The 20,336-nt window shown below is 65.3% G+C and overlaps 2 protein-coding genes across 2 annotated transcripts; both read right to left on the bottom strand.

Annotated features, from left to right (window-relative positions):
• Window positions 1-6: 6 nt before the first annotated feature.
• CD2BP2 (CD2 cytoplasmic tail binding protein 2) lies at window positions 7-8,349 on the bottom strand. Its single transcript, XM_065655270.1, is given in 9 exon segments — window positions 7-93; window positions 95-133; window positions 953-1,050; window positions 1,894-2,260; window positions 2,837-2,947; window positions 4,333-4,493; window positions 5,637-5,769; window positions 7,036-7,110; window positions 7,217-8,349. Coding segments are annotated over 8 exon segments (1,050 nt in total). The 5' UTR covers window positions 7,108-7,110; window positions 7,217-8,349; the 3' UTR covers window positions 7-24.
• On the bottom strand, window positions 7,163-19,655 carry LOC136001186 (TBC1 domain family member 10A-like). Its single transcript, XM_065655269.1, has 11 exons — window positions 18,105-19,655; window positions 16,596-16,695; window positions 15,633-15,740; window positions 14,897-15,003; window positions 13,996-14,110; window positions 13,719-13,784; window positions 11,112-11,301; window positions 9,813-9,967; window positions 8,825-8,975; window positions 7,778-7,802; window positions 7,163-7,472 (listed from the first exon to the last, which is right to left on the bottom strand). Exons 1-11 carry the CDS (start codon window positions 19,520-19,522, stop codon window positions 7,163-7,165), a joined length of 2,745 nt encoding a protein of 914 aa, XP_065511341.1. The 5' UTR covers window positions 19,523-19,655.
• Window positions 19,656-20,336: the final 681 nt, after the last annotated feature.

The raw sequence follows: 20,336 nt of genomic DNA, 5'->3' as shown, positions 1-20,336 counted from the left end.
CCCCCATATTTTGGGGTCCCCCCGTCACGTGTAGAGCTGGAAATCCACGCGCGAACAGTCGTAAAAGGGCCCCCGGGGCCCCACGCGCCGGCACCCGCGCGCCCCCCCGGAAATACCCCTGGGCCGCCCACTCCTGGGGGGAACACGGGGGGGTCGGGGGGGGGGCACCCCAAAAACCCCGGCACCCCCAGCCCCCAAAACCCGCCGCAAATTCCCCATAAACCCCGTTTTTCAGCCCAATTTTACTGCCCCCCCCCCCCCCCAAAATTGGGGTGTCCCTCTCATTTTAAGCCCCCCCCCCCCCCCCAATTTTTGGCATCCCCCCAATTTGTGCCCCCCCCCCCCCCCGCTCTATTTTGGGGATACCCCCCATTCAATTTGGGGGATCCCCCTTTGAATTTGGGGACCCCCCCCTTTCCCATTTCACACCCCCCAATTCAAGTGTTTCTCCCCCATTTTTGGGGCCTCCCCCAATTTTTGGGTCCCCCCCCCCCCCAGTTCTGGTTCCCACCAAATTTTGGGGTGTCCCTCTAATTTTGGGCCGTTCTTCCCAATTTGGGGTGCCCCCCAATTTTAAGATTTCCCCCCCCCCCCCAGGTTTTAAGCCCCCCCCCCAGTTTTGGGGTCCCCCCCCGGATTTTGGGGTTCCCCCCCAAACTTTGGGGTGTTGCCGCAATTTGGGTCCCCCCCCCAATTTTAAGGTGTCCCCCCCCAGATTTTGGTCCCCCCCCTGGGTTTTGGGGTCCCCGCTGCATTTTGGGGTTCCCCCCTAAATTTTGGGGTCCCCCCCCAGTTTTGGGCCCCCCCCCCGGGTTTTGGGGTCCCTCCCCAATTTTGGGGTTCCCCCCCCCGGGTTTTGGGGCCCCCCCCCCGGGTTTTGGGGGTCCCTCCCCAATTTTGGGGTCCCCCCCCAGGTTTTGGGGTCCCCCCCCAGTTTTGGGGTCCCCCCCACCTGCATCTGGGCGCTGCTGAAGGGCCCGTAGATTTTGGGGTCCCCCGGGTGCTCCCACTGATATTCCCACAGCACCTCGGGCAGCGGCTCCAACCCCCCTGACGAAACAGGGGGGGGTCACCCCAAAAACCCCCAAATCCCCTCCCTTAAACCCCCCGAACCCCCAAATCCCCGCCCTGGGGGCCAGAGGGGGGGTCACCCCAAAACCCCTCAGCTGCAAAAATCCCCAAATCGCTCCCTTGAAGCCCAAATGAACCCTAAAAGTTCCCTTTTCGACCCCCAAAATTACCCTTTTGAACCCCGAATTATCCGTTTGAACCCCCAAAGTTTCCCCTTTGACCCACAAATTGGCATTTTTGGACCCCAAAACTACCCCTTTGAACCCCAAAAGTTCCCCTTTCAAGCCCCAAATTGCCCTTTTGAACCCCCAAATTACCCCTTTGAACCCCAAAAGTTCCCCTTTGACCCTCAAATTACCCCTTTGACCCCCAAAATTACTCCTTTGACGCCCAAATTACCCTTTTGAACCCCAAATTACCCCTTGGCCCCCAAAATTACCCCCTTCAGCCCCCCAATTACCCCTTTGAACCCCCAAAACTCCCCAAATTCCCCCTTGAACCTCCAGCCCCCCCAACATCCAAACCCCATGAACCCCCAAAACCCCCTTATCACCCCAAAACCGCCCCCGCACCCCAAGTGTTCCCCCAAAACCCCCCAAATCCCCCTTATCACCCCAAAACCGCCCCCGCACCCCAAATGTTCCCCCAAAACCCCCCAAATCCCCTTATCACCCCAAAACCGCCCCCGCACCCCAAATGTTCCCCCAAAACCCCAAACCCCCTTGAACCCCCCAAACCCCCCCCCACCTCCCGCCCCCCAAAACCCCGGTAAACCCCCCAAAACCCCCAAATCCCCCGATTTTCCCCCAAAACCCCCCTCACCTTCCTCCTCCGCAAACATATCGAGGATGGGGCTTCCCTCTGAGTGGGCGGGGCTTCCCCCCGAGTGGGCGGGGCTTCCCTCCGAGTGGGCGGGGCCACCCTCCGAGTGGGCGGGGCTCCCCCCCGAGTGGGCGGGGCTGGGGGGGTCGCCCCCCAGGGCCCGCAGCCGCCCCCGCAGGCGCTCGCGGGTCTCCTGGAACACCCCGAACAGCCCCCGGGCCACCAACGCGTCCGAAAGGGCTACCAGCGCCTCCAGGGGGCGGGGCCCAGCCCGCGGCTCCGCCCACCGCCCCGCTGGCCACGCCCCTCCGCTGGGCCACGCCCCTCCGCTTCGGCGCTCCCCTCCGATTGGCCGCTCCCCTCTGCATCACCACGCCCCTTCACTTGGCCACACCCTCCGCTTGGCTGCTCCCCTCTGATTGGCTGCTCCCCTCTGATTGGCCGCTCCCCTTCACCTGGCCACGCCCCTTCACTTCACCCCGCCCCTCCTCATCACCACGCCCCTCTGCTTGGCTGCTCCCCTCTGATTGGCCGCTCCCCTCTGCTTGGCCACGCCCCTCCTCGTCGCCACGCCCCTCCACTTGGCTGCTCCCCTCTGATTGGCCGCTCCCCTCTGCTTGGCCGCGCCCCTTCACCCGGCCACGCCCCTCCTCGTCACCACGCCCCTCCACTTGGCTGCTGCCCTCTGATTGGCTGCTCCCCTTCACCTGGCCGCGCCCCTCCACTTGGCCGCCACCCTCTGATTGGCCACTCCCCTTCACCTGGCCACGCCCCTCCTCATCACCACACCCCTCCGCTTGGCCGCTGCCCTCTGATTGGCCGCTGCCCTCCCCTTGGCCGCTCCCCTCCGCGTCACGCCCCCGGGGCTGGCCCCGCCCCCGGGCCTGGCCCCGCCCCCGGGGGGCGTGTCCCGGCGCCGCCAGCCGCCGCAGGGCGCCCCCTACGGTCTCCCCCGGGCGCAGCAGCCGCAGCACGTCCCGCAGCAGCTGGGGGAGGGGCGGGGGGCGGCGGCCGGGGGGCGGGGCGGGGACGGGGGGCGGGGCTTGATCTGCCTCTGGGGGGGGGGGGAGAAACGGGGGGGGGGGAGAAACGGGGGGGGGGCAGGGGGTGAGGGTGACCCCCCCGTACCTGCCAATGTCCCCCCCACGTCACCATCCCCCCCTGTACCCCCTGTTCCCAAATGTCCCCCATCACCCCCATCCTCCCCGTGGCCCCACAATGTCCCCCCGTCCCCATGTCCCCCCGTCCCCCACATCCCCTCATTTCCCCCCATGACCCCCAATGTCCCCAATCGCTGTCCCCCCATCCCCCTGTGTCCCCATGTCCCCAATGAATGTCCCCCTGTCCCCCCATATCCCACATCCCCCCACGTCCCCCAGTGTCCCCATGTCCCAGTCGCTGTCCCCCCATGACCCCATGTCCCCCTGTCCCTGTACCCAATGTCCCCCTGTCCCACATCCCCCCATTTCCCCCCCACGTCCCCCAATGTCCCCCATCCCAAATCAATGTCCCCGTCCCTGTACCCAATCGATGTCCCCATGTCCCCCTGTCTCTATACCCAATGTCCCCATGTCCCCCCATGTCCCCCTGTCCCCCAATGTCCCTGTGTCCCCAATCGCTGTCCCCCTGTCTCCCCATGTCCCCATACCCAATGTCCCCATGTCCCCCTGTCCCCCCATGTCCCCCTGTCCCTGTACCCAACCGATGTCCCCGTGTCCCCCTGTCCCTATACCTAATGTCCCCGTGTACCCATGTCCCCCTGTCCCCCTGACCCCCATGTCCCCATGTCCCCCATATCCCACATCCCCCCATTTCCCCCCTGTCCCCCAATGTCCCCGTGTCCCCTGTCCCCGTACCCAACATCCCCATGTCCCCCTGTCCCCCATATCCCACGTCCCCCCTTTCCCCCCATTTCCCCCATGTCCCCTCATGTCCCACATCCCTCCCCATCCCCCCATGTCCCACATCCCCCCCATCCCCCCCATGTCCCCCTATGTCCCACATCCCCCCCTGTCCCCCCATTTCCCCACATGTCCCCATGTCCCCCCATGTCCCACATCCCCCCCTGTCCCCCCCTGTCCCCTCATGTCCCCCCATGTCCCACATCCCCCCCGTCCCCCCCATGTCCCCCATGTCCCATATCCCCCCGTCCCCTCATGTCCCCCATGTCCCCCCTATGTCCCACATCCCCCCCTGTCCCCCCATTTCCCCACATGTCCCCATGTCCCCCCATGTCCCACATCCCCCCGTCCCCTCATGTCCCCCATGTCCCCCCATGTCCCACATCCCCCCCGTCCCCCCCCATGTCCCCCATGTCCCATATCCCCCCATTTCCCCACATGTCCCCCCATGTCCCACATCCCCCCCCGTCCCCCCATGTCCCCCATGTCCCACATCCCCCCCGTCCCCCCCATGTCCCCCCCGTCCCCGTGTCCGTACCCAGTCGAGCGTGTCCAGCCAGGGGTCGGGCTGGCGGGGGCGGGGGTGGGGCAGGAAATGCCCGTGGGGGTCGAAGCGCCCCTCCCCCAGCTCCTCCTCCAGGTTAAACGGGGTCAGCGGCACCGGCCCCTCCCCCCCCTGCGCCGGCCCCGCCTCCTGCCCTGGGGAGGGGCCGAGTCAGGGACCCCCTGGACCCTATAGACCCCCTGGACCCTATAGATCCTATAGACCCCCTGGACCCTATAGACCCCCTGGACCCTATGGGTCCTATAGACCCCATGGATCCTATAGACCCCATGGCCCCGCCTCCTGCCCTGGGGGAGGGGCCGAGTCAGGGACCCCACAGATCCTATAGACACTATAGACCCCATGGACCCTATAGACCCCATGGACCCTATGGATCCTATAGACCCGCCTCCTGCCCTGGGGGAGGGGCCGAGTCAGGGACCCCATGGATCCTATAGAGCCTATGGATCCTATAGACCCCATGGATCCTATAGACCCCATGGACCTGCCTCCTGCCCTGGGGGAGGGGCCGAGTCAGGGACCCCATGGATCCTATAGACCCCATAGGTCCTATAGACCCCATAGGTCCTATAGAATCTATGGACTCTATGGACCTGTCTCCTGCCCTGGAGGAGGAGCCGAGTCAGGGACCCTATGGGCCCTATGGATCATATAGACTCTATGTACGCTATAGACCTTACGGATCATATAGAGTTTATGGACCCTATGGACCTGCCTCCTGCCCTGGGGGAGGGGCCGAGTCACACACCCTATGGATCCTATAGACCCTACAGACCCTATGGACCCACCCATAACCCCTCCCATCCCCAAAGCTCTCCCAGGTCCCCTACAGCCCCCATAGATCCCCTAGAGCTCCCGTAGTCTCTATATATATATAGATCTCTATATAGATCCCCTATGGCTCTCACAGATTCCTCCCAGCCCCTATAGATCTTCTACAGCTCTTACAGCCCCTATAGATCTTCTACAGCTCTTACAAGCCACGTAGATCCCTTATGCACCCCATAGGTTCCCTGCAGCTCCTATAGCCTCTGCAGGTCCCCTATAGGTCCCCTATGGCCCCCCAGGTCCCCTATGGCCCCCATACATCTCCTACAGCTCTTACAACTCCTACAGGGTCCCTATGGGTCGCATAGATTCTCTATACCTCCTATAGTGTCTATAGGTCCCCTATGGCTCTCACAGATCCCCTCCAGCCCCTACACAGCCCATAGGTTCCGTGCAGCTCCCGTAGGCTCTGCAGGTCCCCTATAGCCCCCTATGGCGCCCATACTGACCCAGGCCGCGCAGCAGCTCGGCCGCGGCTCCTTCCTCCTCCTCCTCCTCCTCGTCGTCCTCGTCCTCGTCGCTGTCCAGCGACGGCTGCCCCGGGAAGCGGCTGCCGGGGCCCCCTATGGACCCTATGGGCGCCTATAGGCACAGAGACACACAGAGACAGCCCCACGGCCCCCGCAGAGACATGGGGAACACCCCATGGACCCTATAGACACACAGACCCCCCCACAACCCCTATAGAACCCACGGAGACGTGGCAACCTCCCCATGGACCCTATAGACACAGAGACATGGGTCCCCCGTAATCCCCTACAGCCCTTGTATCCCCCCATAGCCCCCTATAGCCCCCATATCCTCCCACAGCCCCCTATAGCTCTTATAGGCCCCCATAACCTTCCTATAGCCCCTTTATTCCCCATAACTCCCCCCATATCCCCTATATATCGCCCCACAACCTCCTATATCTCCTACACCCCCCCCAACCCCCATATGCCCCGTAACCCCCCTATAGCCCCCTATATCCCCCATAGCCCCTATAGACCCCATATCCTCCCTTAACCCCCTATAACTTCTATATCCCCCAAACGCTCCTATAATGTTTATATCCTCCCTGTATCCCCCATATCCCCTATATCCCCCCACAGACCCCCCTATAGCCCCTATATCCCCCATAAACCCCCCCACAGAGCCCCCCATAGAGCCCCCTATGGCCTCTATATAGCCCCTATATCCTCCTATATCTCCCATAGAGCCCCCGATAGTCCCTATATCCCCCCTGTAGCCCCATAACCCCCCCATAGACCCCCCTATATCCCCCCGTAGACCCCCCTATGGCCTCTACATAGCCCCTATGTCCCCCATAGCCCCTCCTATATCCCCCTGTAGACCCCCCTATGGCCTCTATATAGCCCCTATGTCCCCCTATATTCCCCCATAGACCCCCCTATAGCCTCTATATAGCTCCTATATCCTCTATATCCCCCATAGCCCCTCCTATATCCCCCTGTAGACACCCCTATGTCCTCTATATAGCCCCTATACCCCCTATATCTCACTCTATATCCCCCCATAGACCCCTCTATAGCCTCTATATGGCCCCTATACGTCCTATATCCCCCCATAGACCCCCCTATGTCCTCTATATAGTCCCTATCCCCCCTATATCTCACTCTATATCCCCCCATAGACTCCTCTATAGCCTCTATATGGCCTCTATATGGCCCCTCTACCCCCTATATCCCCCCGTAGACCCCCCTGTGGCCTCTATATGGTCTCTATATGGCCTCTATGCCCCCTATATCCCCCCGTAGACCCCCCTATGGCCTCTATATGGCCCCTGTGGCCCCTGTACCCCCTATATCCCCCCCTGTGGCCTCTATCCGGCCCCTATCCGGCCCTCACCCGTTTCCGCGGCGGCTCCTCGGGCCCCTCCCGCCCCGGGGGCTCCTCGATCGTCCCTTTGCGCTTGGCCATGGGCTGGGGGGAGGGGAGGGCGGAGCTCGTTAGCGCTCATTAAGCCGCCGCGCGCTCATTTGCATATGCAAATCAGCCCCCCCCCCGCCCCCGCCGCGGGCGCGCTCACCGGCGGCGCCGACACTCGGGCGGGCGGAAGTGGCGGCGGCCGGAAGTGGCGTCGGCCGGAAGTGGCGTCATCAGCGGGCGCCCGAGGGGGGGCGCGAAAGCGCTTAAAGGGGCCGCGGGCCGATTCCCGGTCCCCAAACGCGGGACCCCCCGGGACCCCCAAGGACGAGGCGGAGCCGCCGGAACCTTTTCGGGCGCTTTTTGACCCAAAAATGGGAAAAGGGGCGGGGCTTGGGGGGACCCAGGCGTCCCGGGAGCTGTCAATCAATCACGGGCTGTCAATCATATGGAGCTGTCAATCACGGGCTGGGCGGGGTGTCAATCAAAGGGCTGTCAATCAATCAATCACGGGCTGTCAATCGTATGGAGCTGTCAATCACGGGCTGGGCGGGGTGTCAATCAAAGGGCTGTCAATCAATCGTGGACTGTCAATCATATGGAGCTGTCAATCATGGGCTGGGCGGGGTGTCAATCAAAGGGCTGTCAATCAATCAATCACGGGCTGTCAATCATATGGAGCTGTCAATCATGGGCTGGGTGGGGTGTCAATCAAAGGACTGACAACCAGGGGGTGTCCTTCAGGGCAGCTGTCAATCAAACGGAGGCAGCTGTCAATCAAGCGCTAGGCTGTCAATCACAGGCAGCTGTCAATCAATCACAGGCTGCCCATCAGGACCTGGCACGGCAGCTGTCAATCAGGCGCTGGATGGCCCATCAATCAACAACAGCTGTCAATCAAAGGCGGAGCGAGCTGTCAATCACGATCAGCTGTCAATCGATCGACCGCGGCGCTGTCAGTCAATCTCAGTGGCCGCCAATCAACCACGGCGGCTGTCAATCATCAACCCTGGTGGCTGTCAATCAACCGCGGTGGCTGCCAATCTGCTGGGGCTGCTGTCAATCAACCCTGGTGGCTGTCAATCAACCGCGGTGGCTGCCAATCAGCTGGGGCTGCTGTCAATCAACCGCGGCAGCTGTCAATCAACTGGGACAGCTGCCAATCAACTGGGACAGCTGCCAATCAACTGGGTCAGCTGCCAATCAACCGCGGCGGACGTCCATCAACCGCGGCGGCTGTCAATCAACTGGGACAGCTGCCAATCGCCGGCTCCGGGCGCCCGTCAATCCCCGGGACACCTGTCAATCAATCAAGCACGCCGCCCCCTCCCCGCCCCCTCCCCGCCCCCACCCGCCGCAGCAGCCCCCGCAGCCCCTCCCCCCCCTTCCCCTTCTTCCCCTCCCCCCCCACTTTCCCCTCCCCCACTGTGTTCCCCTCCCCCCCCAGTTTCCCCTCCCCCCCCGGGCTCCCCTCCCCCCCCTTTATCCCCTCCCCGCCAAGTTTCCCCTCCCCCGCCTTGTTCCCCTCCCCCACTGTGTTCCCCTCCCCCCCTTCATCCCCTCCCCCCCCAGTTTCCCCTCCCCCCCCAGTTTCCCCTCCCCCCCCTCTCTCCCCTCCCCCCCCGGGCTCCCCTCCCCCCCTCCATCCCCTCCCCCCCCGGGCTCCCCTCCCCCCCCGGTTTCCCCTCCCCCCCCTCCATCCCCTCCCCCCCCCGGCTCCCCTCCCCCCCCGGGCTCCCCTCCCCCCGCTCCCTCCCCTCCCCCCCCGGGCTCCCCTCCCCCCCCGGGCTCCCCTCCCCCGGCCGCTCCCTCAGCAGCGCCAGCGCCCCCTGCAGGGGGGGCGGGGTTGGGCGCCGCAGCCGCCGCGTCAGTCGCCGCCGGGCCCGCGCCAGCGCCGCGCCGCTCACCGGCACCGACGCCACCTGCAGCGGCACCGCGGGGCGCGTCACCGTCCCCGCGTGTCCCCGATGTCCCCGCGTCCGCGTGTCCCCGATATCCCCGCGTCCGTGTGTCCCCGATATCCCCGCGTCCGTGTGTCCCCGTGTCTGTGTGTCCCCATGTCCCCGCGTCCATGTGTCCCCGTGTCTGTGTGTCCCCATGTCCCCACGTCCGTGTGTCCCCGATATCCCCGCGTCCGCGTGTCCCCGATATCCCCACGTCCGTGTGTCCCCATGTCCCCGCGTCCGTGTGTCCCCGATATCCCCGCGTCCGCGTGTCCCCGATATCCCCGCGTCCGTGTGTCCCCATGTCCCCGCGTCCGTGTGTCCCCGATATCCCTGCGTCCGCGTGTCCCCGATATCCCCGCGTCCGCGTGTCCCCGATATCCCCGCGTCTGTGTGTCCCCGATATCCCCGCGTCCGTGTGTCCCCGCGTCCGTGTGTCCCCGATATCCCCGATCCCCCCCACGTCCCCACATCCCCCCATGTCCCCATGTCCCCCAATGTCCCCCTGTCCCCCCGACGTCCCCGGTCCCCCCGGTCTCCCCAATATTCCCAATGTCCCCCTGTCCCCCAATGTCCCCAATCCCCTCGATGTCCCCGATCCCCCCGGTCTCCCCGATGTCCCCAATGTCCCCCTGTCCCCCCAATGTCCCCAATCCCCCCGATGTCCCCAATGTCCCCCTGTCCCCCTGATGTCCCCGATCCCCCCCACGTCCCCACATCCCCCCATGTCCCCATGTCCCCCAATGTCCCCCTGTCCCCCCGACGTCCCCGGTCCCCCCGACGTCCCCAACGTCCCGCCGCTGTCCCCGGTGTCACCTCGTGCACCAGCTGCTCCTCGCTGTCCCCAGCCCAGGGGACGCTCTTGAGCGCCTCCATGGTCTCGTAGAAGCCGGGGCAGCTCCGCAGCTTCTGGGGCGTCCCCAGCGCCCGGCGCAGCAGCGCCAGCCCCACGCGGAACAGGATCTTCGCCCCTGGGGACACGGGGACGTCATTGGGGGACTTCGGGGGACATGTGGGACACGGGGGCATTGGGGGACACGGGCACATTGGGGGACACGGGGACATGGGGACATTGGGAACATGGGGACATTGGGGGACAACAGGGGACGTTGGGAGACACGGGGACATCGGAGGACATTGGGGGACACGGGGACATTGGGGGAAACGGGGACATGGGGACATTGAGGGACACGGGGACATGGCGACATTGGGGACATGGGGACATTGTGGGACAACAGGGGACGTTGGGAGACACGGGGACATTGGGGGAAACGGGGACATGGGGACATTGGGGGACATGGGGACATTGGGGGACATTGGGGACATGGGGACATTGTGGGACAACAGGGGACGTTGGGAGACACGGGGACATCAGAGGACATTGGGGGACACGGGGACATTGGGGGACACGGGGACATGGGGACATTGGGGGACACGGGGACATTGGGGGACATTGGGGACACTGGGACATTGGGGGACAACAGGGGACGTTGGGAGACACGGGGACATCGGAGGACATTGGGGGACATGGGGACAACAGGGGACACGGGGACACGGGGACATTGGGGGACATGGGGACATGGGGACATTGGGGGACACGGGGACATTGGGGGACACGGGGACATGGGGGCATTGGGGGACAACAAGGGACGTTGAGAGACATTGGGGGACATCGGAGGACATTGGGGGACACGGGGACATTGGGGACATGGGGACATTGGGGGACAACAGGGGACGTTGGGAGACACGGGGACATCGGGGGACATTGGGGGACACGGGCACAACAGGGGACATCACGGGACATTGGGGACATCGAGGACATTGGGGGACACAGGGACATTGGGGAACATCGGGGACATTTGGGACACTGGGACATTGGGGGACATCGGGGACATTGAGGAACATTGGGGACATTGAAGGACATGGGGACATTGGGGGACATCAAAGGACATCAGGGGACGTGGGGACATTGGGGGACACAGGGACATCGGGGAACATTGTGGACATTGGGGAACATTGGGGACATTGGGGAACACTGGGGACATTGGGGACACTGGGACGTTGAGGGACACGGGGACATGGGGGGACACTGGGGGCCCCGGGGCGCCCCCTGACCCTCGCAGAAGAACATGTCCCAGACGCGCAGCACGGCGGCCCAGGGGAGGCTGCGGGCGAACAGGCACATGAACCACTCGGTGAGGTAGAGCGGCGGCTCCACGCGGTGCTGCCGCAGGTGCCGCTGGGCGGCCGGCAGGACGCGCCGCGCCAGGGCCTCGAACACGCGCCCGTCCAGCTGCAGCGCCTCCTGCGGGGAAAACGGGGGCGGCGGGGCTGCGTTGGCCACCATTGGGCTGCGTTGGACGCCATTGAGCTGCATTGGCCGCCATTGAGCTGCATTGGCCGCCATTGAGCTGCATTGGCCGCCATTGATCTCTATTGGCCACCATTGAGCTGCATTGGCTGCCATTGATCTCTATTGGCCACCATTGAGCTGCATTGGCCGCCATTGACCTCTATTGGCCACCATTGAGCTGCATTGGCCACCATTGAGCTGCGTTGGCCGCCATTGAGCTGCATTGGCTGCCATTGATCTCTATTGGCCACCATTGAGCTGCGTTGGCCGCCATTGACCTCTATTGGCCACCATTGAGCTGCATTGGCCACCATTGAGCTGCATTGGCCGCCATTGGGCTGCGTTGGCCGCCATTGGGCTCTATTGGCCGCCATTGAGCTGCATTGGCCACCATTGAGCTGCATTGGCCGCCATTGAGCTGCATTGGCCGCCATTGATCTCTATTGGCCACCATTGAGCTGCATTGGCTGCCATTGATCTCTATTGGCCACCATTGAGCTGCATTGGCCGCCATTGACCTCTATTGGCCGCCATTGAGCTGCATTGGCCACCATGGAGCTGCGTTGGCCGCCATTGAGCTGCATTGGCTACCATTGATCTCTATTGGCCACCATTGAGCTGCATTGGCCGCCATTGATCTCTATTGGCCACCATTGAGCTGCATTGGCCGCCATTGACCTCTATTGGCCACCATTGAGCTGCATTGGCCACCATTGGGCTGCATTGGCCACCATTGAGCTGCGTTGGCCACCATTGAGCTGCGTTGGCCGCCATTGAGCTGTGTTGGCCGCCATTGGGCTGCATTGGCCACCATTGATCTCTATTGGGCACCATTGAGCTGCATTGGCCACCATTGACCTCTATTGGCCACCATTGAGCTGCATTGGCCACCATTGAGCTGCATTGGCCGCCATTGATCTCTATTGGCCACCATTGAGCTGCATTGGTCACCATTGGGCTGCGTTGGCCGCCATTGAGCTGCATTGGCCGCCATTGAGCTCTATTGGCCACCGTTGAGCTGCATTGGCCACCACTGAGCTGCATTGGCCGCCATTGAGCTGCATTGGCCGCCGTGGAGCTGTGTTGGCTGCCATTGAGCTGCATTGGCCACCATTGAGCTCCATTGGCCACCACTGGCCACCACTGGGCTGCATTGGCCGCCATTGAGCTGCATTGGCCGCCATTGAGCTGTATTGGCCGCCATTGAGCTCCATTGGCCACCACTGGCCACCATTGGGCTGCAATGGCCGCCATTGAGCTGCATTGGCCACCATTGGGCTCTATTGGCCACCATTGAGCTCCATTGGCCACCATTGATTCCCGTTGGCCCCCACTGACCACCGTTGGCCACCATTGACCAGTGTCAGCCCCAATTGGCCACCACTGACCCGCATTGACCCCCACTGACCCCTGCTGACCCCCATTGAGTCCCGTTGACCCACATTGACCCCTGCTGATCCCCACTGACCCCCGTTGACCCCCATTGGTTCCATTGACCCCCATCAGTTCTTGTTGACCCCTGTAGACCCCCGTTGACCCCCATGGGTCCCCATTGCCCCCCATGGACCGCTGCTGATCCCTATTGGTCCCCGTTGACCCTGATTGGTCCTTATTGACCCCTCTAGACCCCCACTGACCCCCATGGGTCCCCATTGGTCCTGTTGACCCCCATTAGTTCTTGTCGACCCCTCTAGACCCCCACTGACCCCGGTTGACCCCCATTGGTCCCGTTGACCCCCATTAGTTCTTGTCGACCCCTGTAGACCCCCACTGACCCCCGTTGACCCCCATGGGTCCCCATTGGTTCCCATTGACCCCCATTGGTCCTTGTTGACCCTTGTAGACCCCCACTGACCCCCGTTGACCCCCACTGACCACTGCTGACCCCCATTGACCCCCGTTGACCCCCATTGGTCCTGTTGACCCCCATTAGTTTTTGTTGACCCCTGTAGACCCCCGTTGACCCCCATGGGTCCCCATTGACCCCCATGGACCGCTGCTGATCCCTATTGGTCTCCGTTGACCCTGACTGGTCCTTATTGACCCCTCTAGGCCCCCACTGACCCCCATGGGTCCCCATTGATCCAGTTGACCCCCATTAGTTCTTGTCGACCCCTGTAGACCCCCACTGACCCCCGTTGACCCCCATGGGTCCCCATTGGTCCCCATTGACCCCCATTGGTCCTTGTTGACCCTTGTAGACCCCCACTGACCCCCGTTGACCCCCACTGACCACTGCTGACCCCCATTGACCCGCATTGGTCCCATTGACCCCCATTAGTTCTTGTTGACCCCTGTAGACCCCGTTGACCCCCATGGGTCCCCATTGACCCCCACTGACCCCCCGGTGCCCCCCATTGACCCCTCACCAGGCCGGCGCTGTAGTACCCGGGCAGGTACTTGTCGCAGATCTGCACCAGGCACCAGAAGGCTTGCTGGGGGGGGGCGGGGAATGAAATGGGGCGGGGTCAGCGGGGGGACCCCGGCGTCCGGGAGCCGCCCCCTCCCCCTCCCCACAACCCCCAGAGCCCCCAGAACCCCCACATCCCCACCAACCCCCCCCCGTCCCTCCTGCCCCCTGTGACCCGCCATGACCCCGTGACCCGCCATGACCCCGTGACCCCCCGTGACCCCGTGACCTCTGACCTCGGCCGGCATGTGCATGAGCAGCACGGCGGCCACGGGCGCCTGGGCCTGGCAGTAGCCCTCCAGGGGGCGGTAGACGCTGTAGGCCTTGAGCACGCGGAACAAATCCTGCTGCCTGCAGGGGGCGCGCGGGGTCACGGGGCGGGGCCGCCGGAGGGGGCGGGGCCGGGGAGGAGGGGGCGGGGCCAGGGAGGAGGGGGCGGGGCCCAATGGGAAAAGGAGGGGCCGGGTTATGGGGGGAGGGGCCAAGCCAGAGGGGGAGGGGCTGACCTGGAAAGGGGGAGGAGCCAGGTTGGAGGGGGAGGAGCCAATAAAGGGAAGAGCCGGTAGGGGGAGGAGCCAATAGGGGGAGGAGCCAATAGGGGGAGGAGCCAATAGGGGGAGGAGCCAACAGGGGGAGGAGCCAATAAGGGAGGAGCCAATAGAGGAGGAGCCAATAGGGGGAGGAGCCAACAGGGGGAGGAGCCAATGGGGGAGGAGCCAATAGGGGGAGGAGCCAATAGGGGAGGAGCCAATAGGGGGAGGAGCCAACAGGGGGAGGAGCCAATAGGGGGAGGAGCCAATAGAGGAGGACCCAATAGGGGAGGAGCCAACAGGGGGAGGAGCTAGTAGGGGGAGGAGCCAGTAGGGGGAGGAGCCAATAAGGGAGGAGCCAATAGAGGAGGAGCCAATAGGGGGAGGAGCCAACAGGGGGAGGAGCCAACAGGGGGAGGAGCCAACCCAGAGGAAGGGTGGAGCCACTCACAAAGGGGCGTGGCCTCCCCACGAGGGGCGTGGCCTCCCCACGAGGGGCGTGTCCCCCCAGAAGGGGGCGTGGCCTCCCCCCCCCGCACCCAAGGCTGTTCCCCCAGGGGGCGTGTCCCCAGCAGGGGGCGTGTCCTCCAAGGGGGGCGTGTCCTACCCGGCCCCGCCCTGCGCCACGAACATCTCGTGCAGCGGGAACTGCCGGTGCAGGTCGCGCTCGATGGCGTCGACCCAGCGCGGGTCCCCGGGGCGGCGCTGCAGCTCCTGCAGGGGGCGCTGCGGGTCACGCCGGGGCGGGGGGGGGGACAAGCGCTTCCGGCCCTGGCCCCGCCCCCTCCGCCTTGGCCCCGCCCCCCGGCCTTGGCCCCGCCCTCCCGCCCTGGCCCCACCCCCTCGGCCTTAGCTCCACCCCGCCCCCCCATCCTTGGCCCCGCCCACCCACCTTGGCCCCACCCCCTGCCTTGCCCCCCACACCTTGGCCCCGCCCCCCAACTTGGCCCCACCCCCCAGCCTTGGCCCCGCCCCCTGGCATTGACCCCACCCCCATGTCCTTGGCCGCAGCCCCGACCTTGGCCCCGCCCCCCAGCCTTGACCCCGCCCCCCAGCCTTGACCCCGCCCAGCACCCTGGCCCCGCCCACCACCCTGCCCCCGCCCCCTTGGCCTCGGCCCCGCCCCCCGACCTTGGCCCCGCCCCCCGGCCTTGGCCCCACACCCTGGCAGTGACCCCGCCCCCCACCCTGGCCCCGCCCCCTCAGCCTTGGCCCCGCCCCCGGCCTTGGCCCCACACCCTGGCATTGACCCCACCCCCCACCCTGGCCCCGCCCCCTGGCATTGACCCCGCCCCCTGGCATTGACCCCGCCCCCTGGCACTGGCCCCGCCCCCCGGGCACACCTGGAACAGCCCCGGGTGGGCGTCGAGCTGCGATTGGCTGCGGGACAGGAACTGCCACGCGCGGGCGCGCAGGGACGGGGGGACGCCCTTCCGGCAGCGCAGCTTCACCTGGCGCGCGGACGGACGGACGCGCGGTCGGACCCACGGACAGACCCACGGACACGGCGTCACAGACCCCCCCAAACCCACAGGGACCCCCCAGACCCATAGATCGACCCTCAGACCCATAGAATCCCCCCAGACCCACGGACAGACCCCCCACGGGCAGCCGTGGGGCACAACGGACCCCCAGAGCCCCCTATGGGGCAGGACCCCTTCCCAGCCCCCCAAGTCGCAGCCGTGGGGCAGGAGGGACCCCCAGAGCCCCCTATGGGGCACGACCCCTTCCCAGCCCCCCAAGTGCCAGCCGTGGGGCAGGAGGGCCCCCCGGGACCCCAATGGGGCAGGACCCCTTCCCAGCCCCCCAAGTCGCAGCCGTGGGGCAGGAGGGACCCCCGGGACCCCCATGGGGCAGGACCCCTTCCCAGCCCCCGCTGTGGGTCTCAGGAACCCCCCGGGCCCCCCAAGTCCCAGCCGTGGGGCGGAGGGACCCCCCCCAGACCATACAGACCCATAGGGAACCCACCGACCCATAGAGACTCATAGAGACCCAGAGAGACCATAAAGACCCCCCCTGCCCCATAGGGAACCCCCAGCCCCATAGGAAACCCCCAGACCCATAGAATCCCCCCAACCCATTGAGACCCCCCCAGCCCTATACAGAACCCCCAGCCCCATAGGGAACCCCCAGCCCCATATAGACCCCCCAGCCCCATACAGAACCCCCAGCCCCATACAGAACCCCCAGCCCCATAGGGAACCCCCAGCCCCATAGGGAACCCCCAGCCCCATATAGACCCCCCAGCCCCATAGGGAACCCCCAGCCCCATATAGACCCCCCAGCCCCATAGAATCCCCCCAAACCTTGTGGTAGCGCTGGCCCAGCCACGTGTCCCAGTGCTGGAGCATCTGCAGCCACTTGAGCTCCCGCTGCCGCGACACCGACACGGGGACGGGGCGCGCCCTGCCGGACGGGAGGAGTCACCCACCCACAGGGGCCCAGAGACACCCACAGAGACCCAGAGGGACCCAGAGGGACCATAGAGACCCACAGAAACCCACAGAGACCCAGAGGGACCCATAGGGACCCACAGAGACCCACAGAGACCCAGAGGGACCCATAGGGACCATAGAGACCCACAGAGACCCACAGAGACCCATAGGGACCATAGAGACCCACAGAGACCCATAGGGACCCATAGGGACCCATAGGGACCCACAGGAACCAGAGAGACCCATAGGGACCCATAGGGACCCATAGAGACCAGAGAGACCCAGAGATACCCATAGGGACCCATAGAGACCCATAGAGACCCATAGGGACCATAGAGACCCATAGGGACCCATAGGGACCCACAGAGACCAGAGAGACTCAGAGAGACCCATAGGGACCATAGAGACCCAGAGAGACCCAGAGAGACCCAGAGAGACCCATAGGGACCCATAGGGACACATAGGGAACCCACTGACCCATAGAGACTCACAGAGACCCACAGAGACCATAGAGACCCCCCCCGCCCCATAGGGAACCCCCAGCCCCATAGGAAACCCCCAGCCCCATATAGACCCCCCAGACCCATAGAATCCTCCCAAACCCACTGAGACCCCCCCAGCCCCATAGGGAACCCCCAGCCCCATACAGAACCCCCAGCCCCATACAGAACCCCCAGCCCCATAGGAAACCCCCAGCCCCATATAGGCCCCCCAGACCCATAGAATCCCCCCAAACCCACTGGGAACCCCCCAGCCCCATAGGGAACCCCCAGCCCCATACAGAACCCCCACCCCATAGGGAACCCCCAGCCCCATATAGACCCCCCCAACCCCATATGGAACCCCCAGCCCCATAGGAAACCCCCAGCCCCATATAGACCTCCCCAGCCCCATAGGAAACCCCCAGCCCCATATAGACCCCCCAGCCCCATAGGGAACCCCCAGCCCCATATAGACCCCCCAGCCCCATAGGGAACCCCCAGCCCCATACAGAACCCCCACCCCATAGGAAACCCCCAGCCCCATATAGACCCCCCAGCCCCATAGGGAACCCCCAGCCCCATACAGAACCCCCACCCCATAGGGAACCCCCAGCCCCATATAGAACCCCCAGCCCCATACAGAACCCCCAGCCCCATAGGGAACCCCCAGCCCCATATAGACCCCCCAGACCCATAGAATCCCCCCAAACCCACTGAGAACCCCCCAGCTCCATACAGAACCCCCAGCCCCATAGGAAACCCCCAGCCCCATAGGGAACCCCCATCCCCACAACCACCCCCACAACACCCCCCCCCAGCCCCACAACCCGCCCTCCCCCCCCCCCCACCCCGGGCAGCCCCGATTTGGGGCAAAACCCGGCCGGTTCGGGTCCCTCACGGGCCGCGGCTGAACTGGTTCCCGCCCAGGAAGCCGTGCCGGTCCGGGCGCCGCGAGGCCGGAGCCGCCGCCTCCGAGTCGGAGCCGCCGGAGGAGCCGTCGCCGTCCGCGAACGCGAAGCCCAGCGACGACGCCACGCTCAGCGCGTCCCCCGACGGGGACGGGGACGGCGGCTCCCCATTGGCCGCCGTAGGGTCCAAGATGGCCGCCGCCAGCGGCTCCCCATTGGCCGCCGTAGGGTCCAAGATGGCCGCCGCCAGCGGCTCCTCATTGGCTGCCGTAGGGTCCAACATGGCCGCCGCCAGCGGCTCCTCATTGGCCGCCGTAGGGTCCAACATGGCCGCCGGCGGCGGCTCCTCATTGGCTGGTGTAGGGTCCAAGATGGCCGCCGGCGGCGGCTCCTCATTGGCTGGTGTAGGGTTAAAGATGGCCGCCGCCAGCGGCTCCCCATTGGCCGCCGTAGGGTCCAAGATGGCCGCCGGCGGCGGCTCCTCATTGGCCGCCGTAGGGTCCAAGATGGCCGCCGCCAGCAGCTCCTCATTGGCCACCATAGGGTCCAAGATGGCCGCCAGCGGCGGCTCCTCATTGGCTGGTGTAGGGTCCAAGATGGCCGCCGGCGGCGGCTCCTCATTGGCCGCCGTAGGGTCCAAGATGGCCGCCGGCGGCGGCTCCTCATTGGCCGCCGTAGGGTCCAAGATGGCCGCCGGCGGCGGCTCCTCATTGGCCGCCGTAGGGTCCAAGATGGCCGCCGCCAGCAGCTCCTCATTGGCCACCATAGGGTCCAAGATGGCCGCCAGCGGCGGCTCCTCATTGGCTGGTGTAGGGTCCAAGATGGCCGCCGGCGGCGGCTCCTCATTGGCTGGTGTAGGGTTAAAGATGGCCGCCGGCGGCAGCTCCTCATTGGCCGCCGTAGGGTCCAAGATGTCCACCGATGATGTCTCCTGATTGGCCGCTGCTGACCCCAAGATGGCCGCCATTGGCTGCCTGTGAGCTCCTGGCTCCTCATTGGCTGGTGCTGAGTCCAAGATGGCCGCCAGCGGGGTCTCCTGATTGGCCGCTGTAGGGTCCAAGATGGCCGCCGGTGGGGTCTGCTCATTGGCTGGTGCTGAGCCCAAGATGGCCGCCGGCGATGTCATCTCATTGGCCGCTGTAGGCTCCAAGATGGCCGCCATTGGCCGCCTGTGCGCTCCCGGCTCCTCATTGGCTGCTCTTGACCCCAAGATGGCCGCCGGCGGCGCCTCCTCATTGGCCGCCGCCGCGGCCTCGCGCTCCGCCGGCTCCTCATTGGTCAGCGCCGACCCCTCCTTGCCCGCCATTGGCTCCCCGCGGGCTCCCGGCCTCTGATTGGCCGCCGCCGCCGCCGCCCTCCCATTGGCCAGGGGTCGCGGCGGGGGGGCGTGGCCCGGCGCGGTTTCCATGGCGACGACGAACCGGAAACAGCGCCCCTCCCCCGCAGCCCTCAGCCAATCAGCACGGAAGTGGGCGGGGCATAAACCGGAAGCGCTCGCCAGCCAATGCGACAATCGGCACCGGGGACGCCCCCCCCTCAAAAAACCGCCGTCCCCGCGTCACCCCCCGCCCCGACCGGCACCGGGGACCCCCCGGAACCCCCCGAATTCCCCCCGAAACCCCCCGAACCCGCCGCGGTCCCTCCGGGCGGCTGCGAGGCGCCGCTTCCGGGTTAGCCCCGCCGGTGTGGCCGCCTCGGAGGACCGACTCGATGGTCGGCCGGCGAAGCGCGGGAGGGGGCGTGGCTCGCCGCACGGCGGGCGCTGATTGGCTGCGGGTGAAGCGGGGCGGGGTTTGGCGGCGCATGCGCAGAGCGCGCCCTGCGTGGGCGGGGGGGGGTGGCGGCGTTGAGCGTCGGCAGATTCGCCACAACCGCTGGCCTTTAAATAAAAAAATATAAAAATCGGCTGCTTTGTAACGCGGTTATAATAATAATTAATAACAAGGTGGCGGGTGGAGAAATGCGCGGAAAAAATAACCAGCGGGAGGGGGGGGTAGAGCCCCGCGGCGAAAGTGCGGCGCGCGGCAGATTCGCCACGGCGGGCCGGGCGGCGCTGGGCTTCTCACTCGGGTAAGCGGCGGATTGTTTAAAAAATCGTTTTATTCCGTGTTTATTTTCGGGTCGCTCCTAATTGCGGGGCTGAGTGCGGGTTTCGGGTAGGGGGCGTCCGAGTGCGGGGGGCCGCGGAGTGACGAAAGTGCGGCTCCCGCGGCTCTCGCGAG

This window comes from Caloenas nicobarica, chromosome 38, assembly GCF_036013445.1.
Source record: "Caloenas nicobarica isolate bCalNic1 chromosome 38, bCalNic1.hap1, whole genome shotgun sequence".
Classification (NCBI taxonomy): Eukaryota; Metazoa; Chordata; class Aves; order Columbiformes; family Columbidae; genus Caloenas; species Caloenas nicobarica.
The sequence above is the reverse complement of the archived record's forward strand: the minus strand, read 5'-3'. Positions and strand labels throughout refer to the sequence as shown.